Here is a 25,112-nt window from a genome sequence, read left to right on the forward strand (position 1 = left end):
GAAGGTTCCCCAGTCTTCACCTCAACCCATCTACCGAGCCACACACCCTTTGCCCACAGGCCTGCCTTTTCACCTACGGCCATCCCCGACAGGAACGACCCAGCATTGAGTGACCTGATATCACACATCGCCCAGCAGGTGGGGCAGTCAATATCGGCTCAGATGAGGGGAGAGAGCCGGGCGAATGAAGGCAGTCAAGAGCGGGTTCGATGCCCGGGCGGGAGCCAACCACGCGTCGACTCCACACTCAACCTGACTGGTGTAAAGCTGGTCATGCAGTCGGATGTGAGGGAGCCTCCAGTGTACAGAGGAGATGGATCTGACAAGCTCTCAGTGCATGAGTGGGAGGAGCTCATGGACACCTACCTGAGGAAGAGAGGTATAGGAGTGGACGAGCAGCATCAGGAGATGTTGTCCAGACTGATGGGCAGAGCCAGAGACATTGTAAAGATAACGCTCCGTAGCAACCCGTTACTAAAGCCTCAAGAGAACCCGAGGGTTGTGATAGACATACTGAAACAACATTTCGGTGGCGTGTCATGCTCAAGTATGCCTCTTGCGGATTTCTATAACACTGTGCCTGTGTCAGGGGAGGACCCTGTCGAGTATTGGATCCGACTTAACAAGGCTGTTGATGCAGCAGAGGAGGGCCTGAGCAGGCATGGGCGACATATTGATGACCCCCGTCGAGAGGTGACCATGATGTTCGTAAAGTATTGCCCTGATCCTTCCCTTGCCGCAATCTTGCGGGTCAAAGCGCCAGAGAAGTGGACAGCTGGTGAAATACAGGAACATGTTGACCGTCATCAGATCAGCATGAGAGGACAGCGGGACGCCAGAACAAACCGTGCAGGTCTGGGGAGACCTTTAACAGTTCATGTCCAGACACCTGTGTTCGAGGGGTTGTCTACGCCTAACCTTCCAGAGTCGCCCCCTGTCCAGGTGGGAGCGAGTGTCACGTCTGCTCCTCAGATAGATGGGAACTGTCTGATGACTTTGATCGGCCTGCTTGACCGGACACTCTCTCAGAACAGTCAAGCGATGGCGCAGAATAGCCAAGCGATGGCTCAGAACATTCTGCCGATCCCTCAGAGCTACCAGCCGATGGCTCAGAACATTCTGCCGATCCCTCAGAGCTACCAGCCGATGGCTCAGAACATTCTGCCGATCCCTCAGAGCTACCAGCCGATGGCTCAGAACAACCAGCCAAGGTATGGACGACAACAGTTTGACTGCAAGATATGCAGATCGGCGGAGCACTCCACTGTGGCACACTGCATGCGGGAGCACCTGTGTTTGGGTTGCTTTAAACCTGGCCATATCCACAGAGACTGTCGCAGTTCCCCTCCCAGACAGAGAGGCCAGGGCGCGCGCTCACCCAGAGAGCAGCAGTCTTTAAACTGACTAACCCGCATTGGAGGAGGGAACGTGTGGGTGTGGAGAGTCAGACCCTCAGTGCTGAAAGTGAACATGAACAGTGTTATGTGAAAGAGTGCAGTGCAGCACCGGCTGGTGTGAAGATCATAGCACAGAACACGCAAAGAGTTGAGCCGTATGATGAGCTGTTCTATGCTCCAGTCAACGTGAATAATATGTTTCAGATGCAAGGGATGCTCGACTCAGGCTCCATGGCCTGTACTTTCAGTGAAGATGCAGAGGAAAGGATGTTGAAAGGAAAAGTATTGCAAGAACCAAGACCGATGACTGAGGACGTGGTTTTAGTGGGGTGTGGAGGAAAACTCACTAAACCGAAGTGTGTGTACGAAGTTGAACTGAAAGTATATAGGGTGAGCTGCATCGTACCAGTTCTTGTGGTGCCGGGCCAGAGGGACTATCTCATCATTGGCACGAATGTGATCAAGTTCCTCATGCACAAGTTGAAGGACAGTGACGATTACTGGCGGCTCATCTCCGTCTGCAGTCCATCCTCATCCCCAGGGTGTGAACAGTTCTTGGACCTCATGGCGAATACGTCCCGTTGGAGGGGTGAAAAGGTACCGGATAAGATCGGCACGGTCAAGCTCAAGCAGTCGATCACTCTTCTGGCGATGCAAGAACACCTCGTCTGGGGTAAACTACCCAAGAATACTGTCATGTCGCCGGGAAGCACCGTGATAGTGGAGCCGACTTCATCAAGGTCCATGCCACGTAATATCATGGTTGGTCGGGTCGTGACACCTCTGTGGGGTGATGGGTGGGTCCCCATGAAGGTCACCAACCTGCCTGATAGACCTGTTACACTGAAGAGGAACTGTAAGCTGGCAGATGTGTCTCCCTGCTTAGCTGTGGAGGATTTGGAGCTACTCCAAGGCTGTAGTCGGATCGACAGGGCTCCTCCGACTGAGCACCATACGGCAACCAGTCCTTCTGACTTCAAGCAGAGGCTATGTGATGTTGGTCTTGACAAACTCGATATCCAACCCTGTCATACAAGCAACGCAGGAAAGGAGAAGTTGGTCCAGCTGCTCGAGTCTTACACCGACATCTTCTCCAAGCATGAGATGGACTGTGGTGAGGCAAAGGGCTTCGTCCACCGCATTCGACTGACCGATGATCGTCCATTCCGCCTTCCTTACCGGAGAGTACCCCCTGCTCACTACCAGAAATTACGACAGGTCTTGACAGACATGGAGCAGCAAGGGATAATCCGAAAATCAGTGAGTGATTATGCTTCACCGCTGGTGATGGTATGGAAAAAGGACGGTAATCTGAGGATCTGCACCGATTTCCGATGGTTGAATGCGAGAACACTCAAAGACGCCCATCCTCTTCCACATCAGTCGGACTGTCTGGCCGCCTTGGGGGGGAACACCTTCTTCAGCACGATGGACTTGACGTCCGGCTTCTACAACGTTCCCATGGCTGAAGAGGATAAGAGATACACGGCGTTCACTACACCGATAGGCCTGCATGAGTATAATAGAATGCCGCAGGGACTGTGCAATAGTCCTGCCTCATTTATGCGCATGATGCTGAGTATATTCGGAGACATGAACTTCAGCAGCCTGTTATGCTATCTGGACGACCTACTGGTCTTCGGATCGACGGAAGAGGAGGCGTTACAAAGACTGGAGGTCGTCTTCCAGCGACTGCGAGACCACAACCTCAAGTTGAGCCCGAAAAAGTGTCATCTGATGAGGTCGTCTGTCAAGTTTCTGGGCCATATCATAGATGGTAACGGAGTGGCTGTGGATCCTGCGAAGGTGGAGGTCATATCCAGCATGTCTAGCACAGATCTGATGGAAGAAGACGGGTGCACGCCCTCAGTACGGAGGATAAAGTCCTATCTGGGAATGGTCTTCTTCTATCAGCACTTCATCCCTAATTGCTCTTCCATCGCCAAACCGCTGTTCGCCCTGACTGGGGGACAGAAGAGGAAAGGAGGGACGAAGGTGAAGGTGAAGGCAGGAACATTCAGGAGACTGGGACCCGATGACTGGACTTCAGAGTGTGACGTCGCCTTCGTCAGTCTAAGAGATAGTCTGCTGGACTGTGTGGTTCTGGCGCATCCAGATTTCTCACGTCCCTTGATTCTGTCGACCGATGCTTCATTGGACGGGCTCGGGCGGTGTTGTCACAAGTACCAGCTGGTGAAAGTAAAGCGCGCCCCATAGCTTTCGCAAGCAAGACCCTGAGCAGTTCTCAGAAGAATTACCCAGCCCATCGGCTCGAGTTTTTGGCACTGAAGTGGAGTGTGTGTGACAAGTTCAGCCATTGGCTGAAGGGCAACTCCTTCACTGTATGGACGGACAATAATCCACTCACCTATATAATGACAAAGCCTAAGCTCGACGCTTGTGAACAACGGTGGGTCGCGAAGCTCGCTCCTTACACGTTCAGCCTGAAGCACATCGCAGGAGTCAAGAATGTGGTGGCTGATGCTCTCAGTCGGGATCCGTTTGCCAAGACGGTTGGGCGCCGGCTGGTCACTGAGTCCTACGGCAATCTGCTCGCCGAAGCGGGTGAGGTTGGAGTGAACGGAGTTCAAGATGCCTTCTGTTTGAGGGTCCAGTGTCAACGGGCGGAGAGGTCAGAGGGCATCGCGGTGATGCAGTCCCAGTGTTCGCCGCCCCTGTGTAACAGCGCTGTGAAGGCGGTCCTTGATTCTCATGACCATTGGGATGCAGCTGCAGAGTCCAGGGCGACAGAGTTGGTACAGACCGTTCAACATCTTGCTCCGCCGGGACAGGATTCGCTGCCTGCCTTTTCCCTGACAGAGCTTCAGAGGAGCCAAGAGAGTGACCCTGACATCTCAAAGGTCACGTCTTTTCTGACTCGACAGAGGAGGCCATCGAGGCGAGAGAGAGACGGTCTGGGCGCGAGTGCTCTGGTGCTGATCAGACAATGGGAGAGACTGAAGGTCACTGACGGAGTGCTCTATAGAATCACCAAAGATCCGTTGAGCAAGCAGAGGAGGCTTCAGTTCGTCTTACCCCGGAGTCTAGTGGACAAGGCCTTGCGGGGCGTGCATGACCTAGCCGGACATCAAGGGCAGGCAAGGACGATCTACCTGACAAGACAACGCTTCTTTTGGCCAAGGATGGAGCGCCAAGTTAAGGACTATGTGAAGTGCTGCCAGAGGTGCATTTTGGCCAAGACTCCAGATCCGTCTGCCAGGGCTCCGCTTGAGAGTATAAGGACCTCCGCTCCCATGGAACTGGTGTGTTTGGACTTCTGGAGTGCAGAGGATAACAATCAGCGTTCAGTAGATGTCCTTGTCCTGACGGATCATTTCACGAAGTTGGCACATGCCTTTCCCTGCTCGAATCAACAAGCGAAGCAAGTTGCGAGGAAGTTGTGGGATCACGTGTTCTGTGTGTATGGATTTGCGAAGCGCATACATACGGATCAAGGAGCCAACTTCGAGAGCGAGCTCATTGCGGAACTGCTTAGACTGTCGGGAGTCTCCAAGTCACACACTACCGCCTACCATCCCATGGGGAACGGAGGGACCGAGAGGTTTAACAGAACCCTGGGAGGCATGATCCGTTCGCTGCCGCTAAGGGAGAAGGCCAGGTGGCCTCAGCAAATACAGACTCTGACATTTGCATACAATGCGACGGTGCATGAGACTACTGGGTATGCACCTTTCCACCTAATGTTTGGGCGGATTCCGAGGCTCCCGGTTGACGTAATGTTCAGACAGGTTCTGCATGACCCAGTGGTTGTTGACTACAGCAGTTACGCGACAACGCTTATGTCCCACCTCCATGAAGCAGCAGACGTTGCTCGGAGACATGCTGTCAAGGAGCAAGACAAGCAAGCCAGAGGTTACAACCGTAAAGTCAAGGGGATCTGCTTGAACGTGGGAGACAGGGTGCTCCTCGCAAACAAGGGTGAGAGGGGGAAGAAGAAACTTGCGGACAAGTGGGAACCAACAGTCTATACTGTCATGGACAGCAACCCACAGACTCATGTCTACAAGTTGGAAGATGAAAAGGGGAAGACGAGAGTGGTGCATCGCAACCTGATTCTGGATATCAGCTTCCTACCCATAGAGACTGCTGATGGGAACGCGCCGGAGACTGAAGACAGTCTTGGAGGATCAGAGGATGGGTCTCAGATGGGCCTCATCGACTCTCTGGAGGAAGAGAGAGGATCAGAGGACGGGTCTCAGATGGCTCTCATCGACTCTCTGGAGGGAGAGAGGGGTTCAGAGGATAGGACGGAGGCATGGGTGTTGAGTGGGGCTGGAGAGGCTACCAGTCATGGCTCCTGTGACGTAGCTGATGTGGACAAAGATCAGTCTGATATAGAGACAGTGTCAGTGGTTGCTGCAAGTAGTGCCCAGTCCTCCAGACCAGTGTCTACAGTTGACACATCAGACACAGTGCCAAGGGCCCCGACCGTTATTCCGGTAGTCATTCCGGCTATTGTAGAGCGGGACCGAGACTGCCGTGCACCTACACTGAGGGGCACAGAGGGTGTAGTCAGGACACGGGCTGGCAGGGTGGTTAGAAGAGTCAACCGTTTGATTGAGACAATGGTTCAGAGGCCGTTCGGTTGGTAGGAGTTCCCAGTCTCTTCTAACTCTGTCCTAGGCTTTCTGTGCTGTCTCTTTCAGTTTTTTTGTTTTATTGATTTTTATTTTATCTTGCACTGTGACACTGTAAGTGGCGTATTTACCACATGTGCTCACAGATGAGGTATGGGATTCGAGTAGGCCGGGTGGTTTGGTGTACAAGACACCGAGTGATTCTAGGAGAAACATAGGACTGTACACCCTTTTGTTTTCTCTGAACCTGTCTGACAGGTAACTTATAGTTGATTTTGAAGATGTGTATCTTCAGGTAAACCCGTGCCGGTTCTGACGTAGTGTTGGAGGTCCCTGTTAGTGTGTCCTGTAGGTTCGGGATTTTAGCGGAATTCAGGGGGGGGAGTATGTAGCGGGTATATAAAATATACTAATGTTGTATTCCACAAAGATCCCTCCCTAACGTTATTACTTTAATTTGTTTATTATTATCTTTTACTCTCATAGTCTTTTATTTTGAAGCCGTCGTCACTTCCTGCCGAAGTGACGTACTTACTTTGTCGCCCGCCTCCTTCCGTTCAGTCTGGCTGAGTAAGGAAGGAGGTAAGAGCTGTCCCATGTCCCCAGAACTTATTAATGGTTTAAAAGAACGTACTATTGTAAATAATTTACCGGGCAATGAACCGGAGTTGTATATATTGGTAACTGTGTTAATGCGAACAATTCTGCACTTTTTGTAATGTGGTTTAGCTGTGGTGGCGAACTATTGTATGACACATGCTGACTGAGTTTGTGGTAATGGCTGAACAATGCGTGTAGGCCTCGTTCTGACTGCGTGACATATTTCTCCCCCCTTGTAGCCTAGGCAAGTTATTGACGCCATCTGCTGGCCAAGTGTTGATATGTACCTGTGGAATGTCTTCTCCAGGTAATTGGAGATATCTTATTGGTTATTTTGTATTATTTCATTGTGTTGTTTTATTTTAATGGATATTTCAATGTATCATTCAAAATGAGCAGTCTGGCTGAGTAAGGAAGGAGCCTAGGCAAGTTATTGACGCCATCTGCTGGCCAAGTGTTGATATGTACCTGTGGAATGTCTTCTCCAGGTGAAATAAAACACACTGAATTGCCACAACTGAGTCTTCACTTCCACTACACGACGACGACACAGAGGGGTGACCTTAGACCAGTTACATGAGGAACAAAAACTTATAATGTGCTTTGGATAAAAGTGCTATATAAATGCACCATTTGCCATTTGGCTACCTATTAAATAGACCAGGTAGTTCAGATGTCTGAGACATAGACGAATTAGGGTCTACTGTACATTGCATCAAAATCATACTTGTAAATGAGATGAAACAGAAATGAGTGGTTGTTATTTGTGAATTTATCCCTGGGATATAATCGTTTTTCTTAAGCCTGGAAGACAGAGACTGCATGGCCAGCAGCATGTGTGAAACATACCTTGGTGGCGTAATTGGGCTTGTCTATTGCCTCGTCTCCAATGAAGAAGTCCAAGTCGTCTACACCCTTCATCATCCTCCTCTGTGCCTGGTCCCCCACCTTGGCCGACTCTTTGATGGCAATACCTGCCAAGAGAGAAGAGAAGCTCATTCTAGGGGTGCACCGATATATCGGCCGCGTATCGGTATCGGCCGATATGTGCCTTGTTGATTGCAATCGGCCCGATAAGATCATATTTACCGATGGCAGTGGCCAATAATTATCAAAAAATTTATAAAAATAAAAAATGCAACCTTTTTTTATATCCTCAAACTAAATCCTTAATTGGAATAAAGTGATTAAATTAGTATTTTTTTTTATTAAATCAACTTTGTTTAATGAATATAAGTATATAACTCATCAATTTCATCAACATAAATAATCCAATAAGGGCACGGTTGGTACGAAAGTGATGGTGACGTCTTGATGGAGCGCCGAGTGCCAAGCGGATGCAGATAGGCTACATCATTTATGATAAATGTTTTATTTTTATGATGAGTCATATATTATAATAGTATAATACTGTGGGAAGTCGAAGGAAGAGGCGATGCCAGGGTTAGAAAAAAAAAATCAAGGGCTTTTTTTGCCCCCCTTAATTGATTTTCGGGGGCTTTTTTTGTATTTCGGGGGCACTGAATTTTTATGATAAACGGTAGGGGTGGGACGGTTCACAAAATGGACGGTTTGGTTCGTATCACGATTTTGGGGGTCACGGTTTTCAGTTCGATATACGTTAATTTTTATTAAAAAAAATGTAACACTCAAATCTAAACATGCTTCTCATTTATTAAAAATAAAATAAAAGGTTTACAGTGTTTACAGTAGAGTTGTTCCGATACCGATACTAGTATCGGAAATGCCGCCGATACTGCCTAAAATGCTAGTATCGGTATCGGCGAGTACACGTAAATTCTAGCCTCCGATCCCATGATGTAATTTATCTCCTGCCGAGTCCTGCGGAGAGTGAGGATTATAAAATGAACATGTTTTAAAGTGTGATGCTGTGTCATTTTAACAGCAGATACACTTTCTTAAATTCCATTGTCCCCGACAGTGCGGTGTGACGGGGAGCTCGGACGGGAATCGGGATGTGTTTGGCTGGTGTTATGATAGCATTAGCTGGAAAGATAGCTAGTTGGAACAACATCCGCTTTTAACGTTACATCAAATCAGATGATCGCCTGTCCTTTCTCCAGGACCTAACACTGTCCGTGACCGTCTATCAACAATAATGCACCCACGGTGAATTGTATTTAAGTTAAGTAGCTACGGACTAGCGTTAGCTGACTATTACTAACGTTATCTTAATGTCGATGCGGGAAGGCGAGCTAGGTCAGTTAGCTTAGCTTGATAACGTTACCGTGTCTAAAGTTGGTGCTATTCACATAATCCAGCAATAATGGCTGCAGACCTGCAAGCAAAGTACAGCAAGTGCCAAAGGATAAGAGTCTGAGGCGGAGTTTCAAAAGAGAATGTTGAATATTTATTTTGCATCAAAAATCACAACATGAACGGTCTATCTGCCACTAGCTTACAGACTGAATAGGGTATATCTGCAGAGCCACTGAGTAGCGAGTGCAACACCGTTTAATGTCCGTGTGGATCATTGGAGTAGGGTATATCTGCAGTGCTGCAGCCCATACTCATTGATTAATGATACTAATACAAATCTATACAATCACCTGTTGTTGAATAAATACCATACGTTCTAGTTATTACTAAAAAAAACAGTATAACAGTATCAAAAAAAAAAAAAAAAAAAAAAAGTATAATTTATATAATTAAAAAAAAAAAAAAATATGCACTGGTATCGGATAAATATCGGTATCGGCCGATACCCAAAGCTTAGGTATCGGAATCGGATCGGAAAGGGAAAAATGGTATCGGAACATCTCTAGTTTACAGCCTTAAATAATGTTTGGCACACAAAGACCGAACTGACTGAAAAATATAGGCTACATTTGTCAAAGTATTAACTTAGTGCAAACAAACAATATGCTCAGCCAGCACTAGACTTTTGTTTCTTTAATTAATATAAACACACAAAAACAATGTCAACCATGTTTAAATTCCCTGATTGTCAGTTCTTAATGGAAAGATTCGTTTTCTGCTTGAAATTATTATGTTTCTGTCTACATTTATTTAGACTAACATTATTTAAATATTGAGTGCAACTGTGGTGGATTACGTAATTCGGTGAGTTGGAACAATCTATGGGTTGGCGCCGGGTCCCCACGGACATTTTAGCGTGTGGCACCTTCAGCTCCGGTCACGTTAGGAGGAGTTCATAACATCAACAAGCAGCGCGAAAGCGGCAATAGTCCCGGTTGGAGTTAGTAAAACACAGTTGTATGTTAGCCTTCTTGGATGTTGAATAAACGCCTATCATTGTCTTTAAACACCCCGCCTGTCAGACTCCCATTTCCTCCTCTGCTACAGTAGCTAGTAGCTACGGTGACATTTCATTGACTGTACAGTATTAGCTTGCGGGCTGCGTCGGGCTACCATAGTTAAAACGTGCGTTGTGTTTACAAACTGCTAACGCTATGGCAAGATGTGTGTATGTAGCAGGTATATATTGAATATACTAATATTGTTGTGAAGGATCAGATTAAACCGAATATATATATTTATTTATGGATATATATTTAATAGTATTTGTATATCGTTTGATATCCCCTGTATATTCCTTGTACAATATGCACTGAATATCCCTTTAGTCTACTAAACAGCCCATAATAGTTTCATTCTACCATTGGACGAGAACCTGGCGCCAGCAGCCATACCCCTAGGTTCAAGTTCAATCGTGCCGACCAACATGTCGTGGCAAGCCCGGTTCCGCGTAGGAATACGTCTGGCGAAATACGAATGGTACTATTTGTTCACAGCGCATATATATATGGCGCAAGTAAAGTAGAACTTTCTTTAGTCTTTTTAGTCCATTAGTTCTTTACCCTCCAACCTAGTAACAGACGCGAAGCCTCACCCACGACGCACGTGTGGTGCAGTAAGGCCTACTTGGCCTCAGAATAGGCATTGAGACATCGTGTGGATTAATAGTTGAATTGTCATAGTTTGGCACTATACCGTCGAGTTGGACGTATTTCTATTAAGCTAATAATAGTCTATTATGTATGGTGCATCGTTCGGTTAGAGTTATAAAGTGAGCAGCACCCCCATCGTTCCTGACGTTATCTGGAGTCTTAACCAGGCTGGGCAGACCACTTGTGGTGCTTGCATCCGAGGAGCTCCGGGCCAGGACGAGTGGACCTGTACATTGGATTACTTTACCCGGACGACGGCGAGCCTTCCACGGCTTGGATTATCTACATGCTTTGGGTGCTTTGATTATTCCATGGATAACGGCCAACACTGATGAGTGTTGGAACTACCCCCCGGAGAGGAGTCCAGGTGAGACGGCGCTCTACACCAGTGAGGTCGCCTCACGTCTCTCCGTTGTGGACCGGCAGCTACCGTCCACCAGAGGGTCCAGCTGTATTCATCTGCGGACCGAGGTTCTGTGGGCATCGTGTTCAGGACTCTGAATTCTCCCAAGAAATCGTCGGCCAGATGGGATACCGCCAGCGGCTCTTCTAACCCCCCCTCCTACTGTCTTACAACCAGCGGGACCCCCCCCCCCCCCTTAGTGTATCCAGCTATAATCATTTAAGTACCATCGCTATAGTTCCCTAAAGAACCGGGTTGTATACTTACTCCCTGCGTAACCAGAGATTGGACATTCAATGTTGATTTACCTACGAATACTCATTTGCCATACAAGTGCATTTCAAATCATAAATGTCATCAAGTGAACGTTGTATATACCCGTTGCTATATAAAATATTCGATTTGTACATTTGTGTGGACTTCGTTTCATCAGGTGGGAAAGTGTTCATCATATCTATATCATGTACTGGATGGCCAGAAGTTAAAGTACAAGAGGTAGTGGTTTAATAATACCATACTTATCAATACAGTCAGGGAATTGTACCCCTCAGTTACAATTGGTCCTTCGAGCCGGATGGTAACTAGTGTAATATTAATATAGTGTTATTAATATTAAAATGGCCTATGATGAACACTCCACGAAACGGTCCTCCTAACGTAGAACGCCCGCAGCGCAGACGACAGCCACCTCAGTACTTAGAGGATTACACTGTCAGTCAACTACCTAGCCTTCGACAAACGGTAAACGCGGTAAAAGTAGAAAGTAAAATTATGTCTGACCTTAACGACCAGGTTTCCCCGACCACAGAGGCCCTAGTAGGTTCTAATGTAACTGACCAAGCTCACGGTGGGGACCAGGACGGAGCTGACATGCCTTTACCCCCCGCCAATACCGAAGAAGTAGTCCCCGACCAGCCCCGGGAGGAAGACAACCCTACAGAGAGAGAACTCTGCACGGAAGAAGAGGAGGAGAGCGCCGAGGAAATAGAGCTCCAGGACTCCCCTACGAGCGGCTCGCCCAGGAGCGGCTCACCTCTACAACCGTCTTCCCCCAGCGAAGCGGAGAGGATGCTACAACAGGCGTTCCTCGTCAGCCTGACAGCCTCTACCGAACGCGATCGACTTCAGGGTGAACGCGATCGACTCCAAGCACAGACGCTTAGCGAGCGCGAACATTCTACCATTGAAAGAGAACGCCTCCAAGCGCAGCAACGGAGCGAAGAAGAGCGCATACGCCTGGAGATGAGACGCCTTCAGACGGAAGAGAATATGGCAAGAGACCGAGCAGACACCCAGCGTGCCGCTGACGGTGCCCAAAGAGAAGCAGAGCGCGACCTCGCTCTCATCCAGCGCGAAACCGAGCACGACAGACTACAGGGCGAGCGCGACAGACTACAAGCCGAGCGCGACAAGCTACAAGCGCAGCTAATGGAGCAGCTGATCATCAAGGCAACACCCTCTCCCTCCGCCAGGGGTTCAAGGAACTCGTCGAGACAACAGTCAAGGGCAGCGTCTCCTAACCGAGCAAGCGACCCTGAACTTGACCAACAGACCAAGCCTATACCCCCCGCAGACCCCCTTCCCAGACCGGTCCAAGCGAGACCCAGCTACAAGGAAGGAGCGGCATACACTGCGGAGAAGCTAAATAAACGACTACAGGATCTGGAAGACCTGATAGAGGAAGAAGAAGGAGAGGAGGAGAACCAAGCCCGACGACAGCACAGTACTCCACCGGACCAGGAGGTCCAGTACAGCCCAGGCTATACCCCTGCGGCGCTGCGCTACAGACCCCCGACTCTATTCACGGGTGAGCACGACGCACGACCAGCCCCGAGGAATAGCACCTGGACCAGCGGGCCATGGTACCCTGTCGGTACCAGCCCACAGAGAGGCGCAAGAGGAGACTCGCCTAGGAGGTCTCTCCCCCAACGCTCGCCGATGTATCAGCCATCCACGGCGTCATACATTGCCACGCCATCGTTTCCAGACTTCACCTATGAGAATCGAGCACAGTACACGGAGCTCCGGATGTGCTTAGAGACAATGATGGTGGATGTCGCTGATGAACGCCACAAGTATGCAATATTACTGAAGCACCTGAAAGTACCGCGAGCGCACAATATAGCGCTAGCCTATGCCACCTCTACGACCCCATACACCGCGGCCCTAGCAGCGCTGGACCAGAGATATGGACGTATATGGGATTACGTAATCCAAGAGATAAGGCATATTGATCGCCTACCCCCAGCAACAGACAATCGCTCATTAGACGACCTGTCAATCAAAGTGCAGTCCCTGGTAGGGATGCTGGGAGCGCAACGGGAAAAGGGCATGCATGAGCTATACGCCAACTCTAACGTCGAGAGGATTTTGGAGAAGCTGCCACCCGCAAGACAAGAGCGTTTTAGGCGGCAGAGGGACTACCGGGATCCTAACGGCCCCGAACCATCCCTCCTTGATCTAGCCGACTTCCTGGCGAGAGAAGTCAGCAGCTTACGACTGGATACGTTAGGGCGGAGCACGCCAAGCTCCAGAGAGGGACCCAGGAGAATAAATGATGGAAGAAGATCGGTGACTGTCATGCACCAATCAGAGTCAGTACCGAGCAGTAAGAGCCACAGTACCCCCTCGAGAAAAGAGAAGTGGAAGATGGTGTGCCCCTACTGTGAGAAAGAACACTGGCTGTCACAATGTGACCTGTTCACAAAGATGAATGCAGAAGAAGTGAGTCAATGGATAAAGTCCAACAGGCGCTGTTACCGATGTGCGCGCAGTCACATGGCAGCCGAATGCCGCCTAAAGAAAAGGTGCAGTCGGTGCGACGGAGCCCATCTAGATATACTACACGACAGTAACAGAAGACGGCCTTCACCTGCACCATCGAGCGGCACCAAGGCAAGTGTCATGTACATTGACCCCGCCAGCAGCAGCGGCGCCCAAGTGCTCTTAAAGGTAGTCCGTGTGACATTGAGCTACCAAGATAAAGTCATGGACACTTACGCTGTCCTTGATGACGGGTCAGAGAAGACCCTTCTGCTCGCGTCCGCTGCGGCCCAGCTGGGACTGCGGGGGAGCGAGAACCAAATGACGATTCGGACAATAAGAAGAGATTTAAAGACTATAAAGGGCGAGAATGTCTCCTTCACTATCGCAGCAAACGGGCAGCCAGAGCGACGGTATAGGATTACAAATGCTTTCACCAGCCAAGAAATAGGACTATCGCAGTACACCTACCCTATCGCCAAGTTGATGGATAAATATGTGCACCTGCGTCAACTACCTATCCCGCTCATAGACGGCGCTACCCCGACCCTGCTGATAGGCTCCGACCATGCAGAACTCATAGTCCCGATTGACCGGGTCCATACAGGACCCCGAGGCTGTCCTGCAGCAGTCGAGACCCGCCTAGGGTGGACACTACAAGGCCCCCTCGCTAAATCTCTCAACCGAACAGCAGCCACTAGCTGCCTCCACTCCAGAACGACAGAAGAAGACACCACTCTCCTGCAGCATGTCGAGAGGCTATGGACACTAGAGACAATGCCTTTTAAGAACGAAAAGAAAGATATTCGTTCTAAAGAAGACATTTACGCCATCAACCTACTCGAGCAAGGGACAAAGAGAGTCACAGTCGGCGGAGTGATGAGATACGCAACTCCACTCCTGAGGCGAGAGGGAATGCCCACCTTTCACGCAAAGAAAGACGCCACGGAGCGCTATCTATTGAACACGGAGCGGCGCCTAGCCAAAGACCCCGCTCAAGAGGGTGTGTACCGCGCTGAGATTGAGAAGCTAATCACAGCGGGACACGTGACAAAGATTGACATTAAAGAGGCCGATCAGACGACCGAATCATGGTACGTGCCGCATCACAAGGTCCACCACAACGGCAAGGATCGCATTGTGTTTAACTGCAGCTACCATATCGGATCCCAAAATCTGAATAAAGAGCTCTTACCCGGCCCCACACTCGGCCCCTCCCTACTAGGCGTGCTACTGCGCTTCCGCCAGGACAAGGTGGCTATCAGCGGGGATATCAAAGGGATGTTCCTGCAGGTGAGACTAGTGGAGGAGGACAAGCCCCTGCTGAGGTTCCTATGGAGAGAGAGGATCGGAGATGAGAACCCAGCCATCTACCAGTGGGAAGTACTCCCCTTCGGAACCACATGCAGCCCATGCTGTGCTACATTTGCACTACAGAAACACGTCGCAGAGGACCCAGCAGCAGATGAAGAGGTCCGACACAGTGTGAAGAACAGTTTCTACGTGAACAACTGTTTACAAAGCGTTTCGACTCAAGAAGAAGCCGAGGCTCTCCTAATCAAGCTGCGCGCCTCCCTGATCAAAGGCGGCTTTGATCTCAGGCAGTGGGCCAGCAGTGACCCGCACGTATTGCGCAGCCTCTCCCCCGCGGACAAGGCTGCCAGCAGCGAGACCTGGATGGCGACCATCCCAGGAGAAGCCCAAGAAATGACACTAGGACTAGTCTGGCGCTTCAAAACAGACTCGCTCCACTATAGACACAAACCCCTGACTCCAGAGCAGGGAAGGTCGACGGCGACACCGACCACCAGACGGAGTGTGTACAGAACACTCGCCAGACAATATGACCCGTTGGGATGTATTCTACCTTACACCACCAGGGCAAAGATGATTGTACGAGCACTATGGGACAAGGACCAGGGCTGGGATGACCCCATACCCGCACACCTTGCCTCAACATGGAGAGAGTGGGAGACGGAACTCCGCTCACTCCCAGGCGTCAATATACGCCGCAGCTACTTCCCATCCACAGTGAGGCCAGAGACATGCAAGATTGATCTACACGTCTTCAGCGACGCCCCCGAAGTAGCCTATGGATCGGTGGCCTACTTGCGTGCCCAAGAGAAGGGAGGAAAGATACACACTGCTTTCATCCTGGCTCGCTCAAGAATAGCCCCACGAAAGCAACAATCTATCCCGCGTCTAGAGCTCTGCGCAGCCCTAGCAGGAGCGCATCTAGCCACGTTAATCCAACGTGAACTCACCATTCCGGTGCACAGAACAATCTTGTGGTCAGATTCCACGACAGTACTCACATGGATCAAGTCTGATTCATGCAGATACAAAGTCTTCGTGGGAGTCAGAGTCACCGAGATTCAAGAGTTAACAGAAGCAGCGAGCTGGCGGTATGTGGACACCAAACACAACCCAGCTGACGTCATCACCCGGGGAATGTCTCTGGATGACCTCACCCGTCGCAACATCTACAGTGACGGACCAGAATTCCTCAAGCTCCCGGAAGAAGAGTGGCCTACGCCCACCCCACGGGAAGCAAGTAACGAGGAGGCTGAGAACAAGAAACCTATGTTCTGTGGACTGAGCACAGTCGCCTCCACAGACCCCAACATAGATGACTGCAATACCCTAGAGAGTGCGCAGCAAAAGACATTCCTGTGGCACCACCCAGAGATTCAGTCCACCACTGACATTTCAGCAGCTGACTACGAAGAAGCAGAACTTCTTCTACTACAACGAGCCCAGAGAGACTCGTTCCCCGATGAGCTAGACTGTCTACAGGGAGGAAAGCCCGTCCCATCAGACAGCAGACTGCTCCACCTGGCACCCGAGAGTGACGCCCATAATCTCATCAGAGTGGGTGGTCGCCTGCGGAGAGCCCCCGATCTACCGGATGACATTAAGTACCCGATAGTCTTGAACAGCCGACACAAGGTCACAGAGCTGATCATAAAGAAATACGACGAGGATGTACACCACGCAGGAGCAGAGAGAGTCCTCACGGAGATCGAGGGAGTATTGAACTCAAAACCCCTCGGTTACGTCTCCAGTGATGTAGCAGATGTCGACCCAGTCACCCCCAACACACTCTTAATGGGGCGGCTGGACCCCGCGCTACCCCAGACAATGTACAGGCCTGAAGAAGCGAACGGCCGAAGAATGTGGAGGTACAGTCAAGTACTAGCTGACAAGTTTTGGAGCAGCTTCCTACTCCACTACCTACCGTCTCTACAGACCCGCCAGAAGTGGGTAAAAGAGAGAGACAATTTGACAGAAGGAACAGTCGTCATGATTATCGACCAGTCACTACCCAGAGCTATGTGGCCGGCTGGCCGCGTAAGCAAAGTGATCACCGGTGCCGATGGCAAGGTCCGAGCAGCTGAAGTACTCGTCCAAGTGCGAACTTACACACGACCCGTGGCGAGGCTAATAGAACTGCCCCGACTCCCAGATACTATCGATGATGACCATGACCCCATGACTTTGTGAGTTGACTGACCCTTACAGCGGACCTTGAGTGGTAGACAGTGCGGTTAATCTGTCTCTGCTTAGCTAATTAGGTGGGACTAATTAGGGGGCGGCTGTTGTGAAGGATCAGATTAAACCGAATATATATATTTATTTATGGATATATATTTAATAGTATTTGTATATCGTTTGATATCCCCTGTATATTCCTTGTACAATATGCACTGAATATCCCTTTAGTCTACTAAACAGCCCATAATAGTTTCATTCTACCATTGGACGAGAACCTGGCGCCAGCAGCCATACCCCTAGGTTCAAGTTCAATCGTGCCGACCAACATGTCGTGGCAAGCCCGGTTCCGCGTAGGAATACGTCTGGCGAAATACGAATGGTACTATTTGTTCACAGCGCATATATATATGGCGCAAGTAAAGTAGAACTTTCTTTAGTCTTTTTAGTCCATTAGTTCTTTACCCTCCAACCTAGTAACAGACGCGAAGCCTCACCCACGACGCACGTGTGGTGCAGTAAGGCCTACTTGGCCTCAGAATAGGCATTGAGACATCGTGTGGATTAATAGTTGAATTGTCATAGTTTGGCACTATACCGTCGAGTTGGACGTATTTCTATTAAGCTAATAATAGTCTATTATGTATGGTGCATCGTTCGGTTAGAGTTATAAAGTGAGCAGCACCCCCATCGTTCCTGACGTTATCTGGAGTCTTAACCAGGCTGGGCAGACCACTTGTGGTGCTTGCATCCGAGGAGCTCCGGGCCAGGACGAGTGGACCTGTACATTGGATTACTTTACCCGGACGACGGCGAGCCTTCCACGGCTTGGATTATCTACATGCTTTGGGTGCTTTGATTATTCCATGGATAACGGCCAACACTGCTGAGTGTTGGAACTACCCCCCGGAGAGGAGTCCAGGTGAGACGGCGCTCTACACCAGTGAGGTCGCCTCACGTCTCTCCGTTGTGGACCGGCAGCTACCGTCCACCAGAGGGTCCAGCTGTATTCATCTGCGGACCGAGGTTCTGTGGGCATCGTGTTCAGGACTCTGAATTCTCCCAAGAAATCGTCGGCCAGATGGGATACCGCCAGCGGCTCTTCTAACCCCCCCTCCTACTGTCTTACAACCAGCGGGACCCCCCCCCCCTTAGTGTATCCAGCTATAATCATTTAAGTACCATCGCTATAGTTCCCTAAAGAACCGGGTTGTATACTTACTCCCTGCGTAACCAGAGATTGGACATTCAATGTTGATTTACCTACGAATACTCATTTGCCATACAAGTGCATTTCAAATCATAAATGTCATCAAGTGAACGTTGTATATACCCTTTGCTATATAAAATATTCGATTTGTACATTTGTGTGGACTTCGTTTCATCAGGTGGGAAAGTGTTCATCATATCTATATCATGTACTGGATGGCCAGTAGATAGCCAATAGAGAAATATTGTGACCAACATATATATATTTTTCTTCTTTTTCCTGGTATAGGAATAGCCAATAGAAAAATATTGTGACCAACATATATATATTTTTCTTCTTTTTCCTGGTATAGGAATAGCCAATAGAAAAATATTGTGACCAACATATATATATTTTTCTTCTTTTTCCTGGTATAGGAATAGCCAATAGAAAAATATTGTGACCAACATATATAAATATTTTTCTTCTTTTTCCTGGTATAGGAATAGCCAATATAAAAATATTGTGACCAACATATATACATTTTTCTTCTTTTTCCTGGTATAGGAATAGCCAATAGAAAAATATTGTGACCAACATATATATATTTTTCTTCTTTTTCCTGGTATAGGAATAGCCGATAGAGAAATATAGTGACCTAATTAAATATTTTTCTTCTCCTCTTTTGTGGTGGAATAGCCAAGAAAAATATTGTAATCAAATATTTCTCCACTCTTTTGGCATAGTATTGGTAATGGCCAAGGTAAACATATTGTGATCTGCAGAATATATTTAATTTTTTTTCTCCTTCTTTATTTTAGAAAAAAAAAAAAAATGGATCACGATAATGTAGAGGTGGAGGCCGTCGCAGAGAGCGGGTCTGTTGTAGAGGGGGGAGCCATTGGGGAGAGGGTGGTTCATGGCCCTAGTGATTTTGCGTCCGGGAGGGGGGCACAGCTGTTGGCTCGATTTAACTCACCGGGTGTGGGTTTGGGGAGGGGTTCATCGCTGCTTAATTCTTATGGGAGAGGGTTACAGCTATTTAATTCCCCAGGGCCGAGCCCAGGTGAGGGGAGGTCACGAGCGCCCAGTCAGACCCAGCAGGTTAGTGCCCCGGGCAATGAAGGTTCCCCAGTCTTCACCTCAACCCATCTACCGAGCCACACACCCTTTGCCCACAGGCCTACCTTTTCACCTGCGGCCATCCCTGACAGGAACGACCCAGCATTGAGTGACCTGATATCACACATCGCCCAGCAGGTGGGACAGTCAATATCGGCTCAGATGAGGGGAGAGAGCCGGGCGAATGAAGGCAGTCAAGAGCGGGTTCAATACCCGGGTGGGAGCCAACCACGCATCGACTCCACACTCAACCTGACTGGTGTAAAGCTGGTCATGCAGTCGGATGTGAGGGAGCCTCCAGTGTACAGAGGAGATGGGTCTGACAAGCTCTCAGTGCATGAGTGGGAGGAGCTCATGGACACCTACCTGAGGAAGAGAGGTATAGGAGTGGACGAGCAGCATCAAGATATGTTGTCCAGACTGATGGGCAGAGCCAGAGACGTTGTGAAAGTAACGCTCCGTAGCAACCCGTTACTAAAGCCTCAAGAGAACCCGAGGGTTGTGACTGACATACTGAAACAACATTTCGGTGGCGTGTCATGCTCAAGTATGCCTCTTGCGGATTTCTATAACACTGTGCCTGTGTCAGGGGAGGACCCTGTCGAGTATTGGATCCAACTTAACAAGGCTGTTGATGCAGCAGAGGAGGGCCTGAGCAGGCATGGGCGACATATTGATGACCCCCGTCGAGAGGTGACCATGATGTTCGTAAAGTATTGCCCTGATCCTTCCCTTGCTGCAATCTTGCGGTTCAAAGCGCCAGAGAAGTGGACAGCTGGTGAAATACAGGAGCATGTTGACCGTCATCAGATCAGCATGAGAGGACAGCGGGACGCCAGAACAAACCGTGCAGGTCTGGGGAGACCTTTAACAGTTCATGTCCAGACACCTGTGTTCGAGGAGGTGTCTACGCCTAACCTTCCAGAGTCGCCCCCTGTCCAGGTGGGAGCGAGTGTCACGTCTGCTCCTCAGATAGATGGGAACTGTCTGATGACTTTGATTGGCCTGCTTGACCGGACACTCTCTCAGAACAGTCAAGCGATGGCGCAGAACAGCCAAGTACTGGCTCAGAACAACCGACCGATGGCTCAGAACAATCAGCCGATCTCTCAGAGCTACCAGCCGATGGCTCAGAACAACCAGCCAATGTATGGACGACAACAGTTTAACTGCAAGATATGCAGATCGGTGGAGCACTCCACTGTGGCACACTGCATGCGGGAGCACCTGTGTTTGGGTTGCTTTAAACCGGGCCATATTCGCAGAGACTGTCGCAGTTCCCCTCCCGGACAGAGGGACCAGGGCGCGCGCTCACCCAGAGAGCAGCAGTCTTTAAACTGACTAACCCGCATTGGAGGAGGGAACGTGTGGGTGAGGACAGTCAGACCCTCAGTGCTGAAAGTGAACATGAACAGTGTTATGTGAAAGAGTGCAGTGCAGCACCGGCTGGTGTGAAGATCATAGCACAGAACACGCAAAGAGTTGAGCCGTATGATGAGCTGTTCTATGCTCCAGTCAACGTGAATAATATGTTTCAGATGCAAGGGATGCTCGACTCAGGCTCCATGGCCTGTACTTTCAGTGAAGATGCAGAGGAAAGGATGTTGAAAGGAAAAGTATTGCAAGAACAAAGACCGATGACTGAGGACGTGGTTTTAGTGGGGTGTGGAGGAAAACTCACTAAACCGAAGTGTGTGTACGAAGTTGAACTGAAAGTATATGGGGTGAGCTGCATCGTACCAGTTCTTGTGGTGCCGGGCCAGAGGGATGATCTCATCATTGGCACGAATGTGATCAAGTTCCTCATGCACAAGTTGAAGGACAGTGACGATTACTGGCGGCTCATCTCCGTCTGCAGTCCATCCTCATCCCCAGGGTGTGAACAGTTCTTGGACCTCATGGCGAATACGTCCCGTTGGAGGGGTGAAAAGGTACCGGATAAGATCGGCACGGTCAAGCTCAAGCAGTCGATCACTCTTCTGGCGATGCAAGAACACCTCGTCTGGGGTAAACTACCCAAGAATACTGTCATGTCGCCGGGAAGCACCGTGATAGTGGAGCCGACTTCATCAAGGTCCATGCCACGTAATATCATGGTTGGTCGGGTCGTGACACCTCTTTGGGGTGATGGGTGGGTCCCCATGAAGGTCACCAACCTGTCTGATAGACCTGTTACGCTGAAGAGGAACTGTAAGCTGGCAGATGTGTCTCCCTGCTTAGCTGTGGAGGATTTGGAGCTACTCCAAGGCTGTAGTCGGATCGACAGGGCTCCTCCGACTGAGCACCATACGGCAACCAGTCCCTCTGACTTCGAGCAAAGGCTACGTGATGTTGGTCTTGACAAACTCGATATCCAACCCTGTCATACCAGCAACGCAGGAAAGGAGAAGTTGGTCCAGCTGCTCAAGTCTTACACCGACATCTTCTCCAAGCATGAGATGGACTGTGGTGAGGCAAAGGGCTTCGTCCACCGCATTCGACTGACCGATGATCGTCCATTCCGCCTTCCTTACCGGAGAGTACCCCCTGCTCACTACCAGAAACTACGACAGGTCTTGACAGACATGGAGCAGCAAGGGATAATCCGAAAATCAGTGAGTGATTATGCTTCACCGCTGGTGATGGTATGGAAAAAGGGCGGTAATCTGAGGATCTGCACCGATTTCCGATGGTTGAATGCAAGAACACTCAAAGACGCCCATCCTGTTCCACATCAGTCGGACTGTCTGGCCGCCTTGGGGGGGAACACCTTCTTCAGCACGATGGACTTGACGTCCGGCTTCTACAACGTTCCCATGGCTGAAGAGGATAAGAGATACACGGCGTTCACTACACCGATAGGCCTGCATGAGTATAATAGAATGCCGCAGGGACTGTGCAATAGTCCTGCCTCATTTATGCGCATGATGCTGAGTATATTCGGGGACATGAACTTCAGCAGCCTGTTATGCTATCTGGACGACCTGCTGGTCTTCGGATCAACGGAAGAGGAGGCGTTACAAAGACTGGAGGTCGTCTTCCAGCGACTGCGAGACCACAACCTCAAGCTGAGTCCGAAAAAGTGTCATCTGATGAGGCCGTCTGTCAAGTTTCTGGGCCATATCATAGATGGTAGCGGAGTGGCTGTGGATCCTGCGAAGGTGGAGGTCATATCCAGCATGTCTAGGACAGATCTGATGGAAGAAGACGGGTGCACGCCCTCAGTACGGAGGATCAAGTCCTATCTGGGAATGGTCTTCTTCTATCAGCACTTTATCCCTAATTGCTCTTCCATCGCCAAACCGCTGTTCGCCCTGACTGGGGGACAGAAGAGGAAAGGAAGGACGAAGGTGAAGGTGAAGGCAGGAACATTCAGGAGACTGGGACCCGATGACTGGACTTCAGAGTGTGACGTCGCCTTCGTCAGTCTAAGAGAGAATCTGCTGGACTGTGTGGTTCTGGCGCATCCTGATTTCTCACGTCCCTTGATTCTGTCAACCGATGCTTCATTGGACGGGCTCGGGGCGGTGTTGTCACAAGTACCAGCTGGTGAAAGTAAAGCGCGCCCCATAGCTTTCGCAAGCAAGACCCTGAGCAGTTCTCAGAAGAATTACCCAGCCCATCGGCTCGAGTTTTTGGCACTGAAGTGGAGTGTGTGTGACAAGTTCAGCCATTGGCTGAAGGGCAACTCCTTCACTGTATGGACGGACAACAACCCACTCACCTATATAATGACAAAGCCTAAGCTCGACGCTTGTGAACAACGGTGGGTCGCAAAGCTCGCTCCTTATACGTTCAGCCTGAAGCACATCGCAGGAGTCAAGAATGTGGTGGCTGATGCTCTCAGTCGGGATCCGTTTGCCAAGACGGTTGGGCGCCGGCTGGTCACTGAGTCCTACGGCAATCTGCTCGCCGAAGCGGGTGAGGTTGGAGTGAACGGAGTTCAAGATGCCTTCCGTTTGAGGGTCCAGTGTCAACGGGCGGAGAGGTCAGAGAGCATTGCTGTGATGCAGTCCCAGTGTTCGCCGCCCCTGTGTAACAGCACTGTGAAGGCGGTCCTTGATTCTCATGACCATTGGGATGCAGCTGCAGAGTCCAGGGCAACAGAGTTGGTCCAGACCGTTCAACATCTTGCTCCGCCTGGACAGGATTCGCTGCCTGCCTTTTCCCTGGCGGAGCTTCAGAGGAGCCAAGAGAGTGACCCTGACATCTCAAAGGTCACGTCTTTTCTGACTCGACAGAGGAGGCCATCGAGGCGAGAGAGAGACGGTCTGGGCGCGAGTGCTCTGGTGCTGATCAGACAATGGGAGAGACTGAAGGTCACTGACGGAGTGCTCTATAGAGTCACCAAAGATCCGTTGAGCAAGCAGAGGAGGCTTCAGTTCGTCTTACCCCGGAGTCTAGTGGACAAGGCCTTGCGGGGCGTACATGACCTAGCCGGACATCAAGGGCAGGCAAGGACGATCTACCTGACAAGACAACGCTTCTTTTGGCCGAGGATGGAGCGCCAAGTTAAGGACTATGTGAAGTGCTGCCAGAGGTGCATTTTGGCCAAGACTCCAGATCCGTCTGCCAGGGCTCCACTTGAGAGTATAAGGACCTCCGCTCCCATGGAACTAGTGTGTTTGGACTTCTGGAGTGCAGAGGATAACAATCAGCGTTCAGTAGATGTCCTTGTCCTGACGGATCATTTCACGAAGTTGGCACATGCCTTTCCCTGCTCGAATCAACAAGCGAAGCAAGTTGCGAGGAAGTTGTGGGATCATGTGTTCTGTGTGTATGGATTTGCGAAGCGCATACATACGGATCAAGGAGCCAACTTCGAGAGCGAGCTCATTGCGGAACTGCTTAGACTGTCGGGAGTCTCCAAGTCACACACTACCGCCTACCATCCCATGGGGAACGGAGGGACCGAGAGGTTTAACAGAACCCTGGGAGGCATGATCCGTTCGCTGCCGCTGAGGGAGAAGGCCAGGTGGCCTCAGCAAATACAGACTCTGACATTTGCATACAATGCGACGGTGCATGAGACAACTGGGTATGCACCTTTCCACCTAATGTTTGGGCGGGTTCCGAGGTTCCTGTTGATGTGATGTTCAGACAGGTTCTGCATGACCCAGTGGTTGTTGACTACAGCAGTTACGCGACAACGCTTATGTCCCACCTCCATGAAGCAGCAGACGTTGCTCGGACACATGCTGTCAAGGAGCAAGACAAGCAAGCCAGAGGTTACAACCGTAAAGTCAAGGGGATCTGCTTGAACGTGGGAGACAGGGTGCTCCTCGCAAACAAAGGTGAGAGGGGGAAGAAGAAACTTGCGGACAAGTGGGAACCAACAGTCTATACTGTCATGGACAGCAACCCACAGACTCATGTCTACAAGTTGGAAGATGACAAGGGGAAGACGAGAGTGGTGCATCGCAACCTGATTCTGGATATCAGCTTCCTACCCATAGAGACTGCTGATGGGAACGCGTCGGAGACTGAAGACAGTCTTGGAGGATCAGAGGATGGGTCTCAGATGGGCCTCATCAACTCTCTGGAGGAAGAGAGAGGATCAGAGGACGGGTCTCAGATGGGTCTCGTCAACTCTCTGGAGGGAGAGAGGGGTTCGGAGGATAGGACGGAGGCATGGGT

The 25,112-nt window shown here is 50.0% G+C and overlaps 1 protein-coding gene across 1 annotated transcript in view; it reads right to left on the minus strand.

The window, feature by feature from the left end:
* The window catches only part of LOC311229310 (actin-related protein 3), a 100,599-nt gene that overhangs the window by 40,486 nt on the left and 35,001 nt on the right, over positions 1 to 25,112 (minus strand). The window contains exon 3 of the mRNA XM_084315385.1: positions 7,445 to 7,569. Coding sequence (XP_084171511.1) covers positions 7,445 to 7,569 — 125 coding nt within the window. The remainder of the gene's footprint in view (positions 1 to 7,444; positions 7,570 to 25,112) is intronic.

This window comes from Notolepis coatsorum (genome assembly GCF_963971535.1).
Source record: "Notolepis coatsorum genome assembly, chromosome: 5".
Taxonomy (NCBI): domain Eukaryota; kingdom Metazoa; phylum Chordata; class Actinopteri; order Aulopiformes; family Paralepididae; genus Notolepis; species Notolepis coatsorum.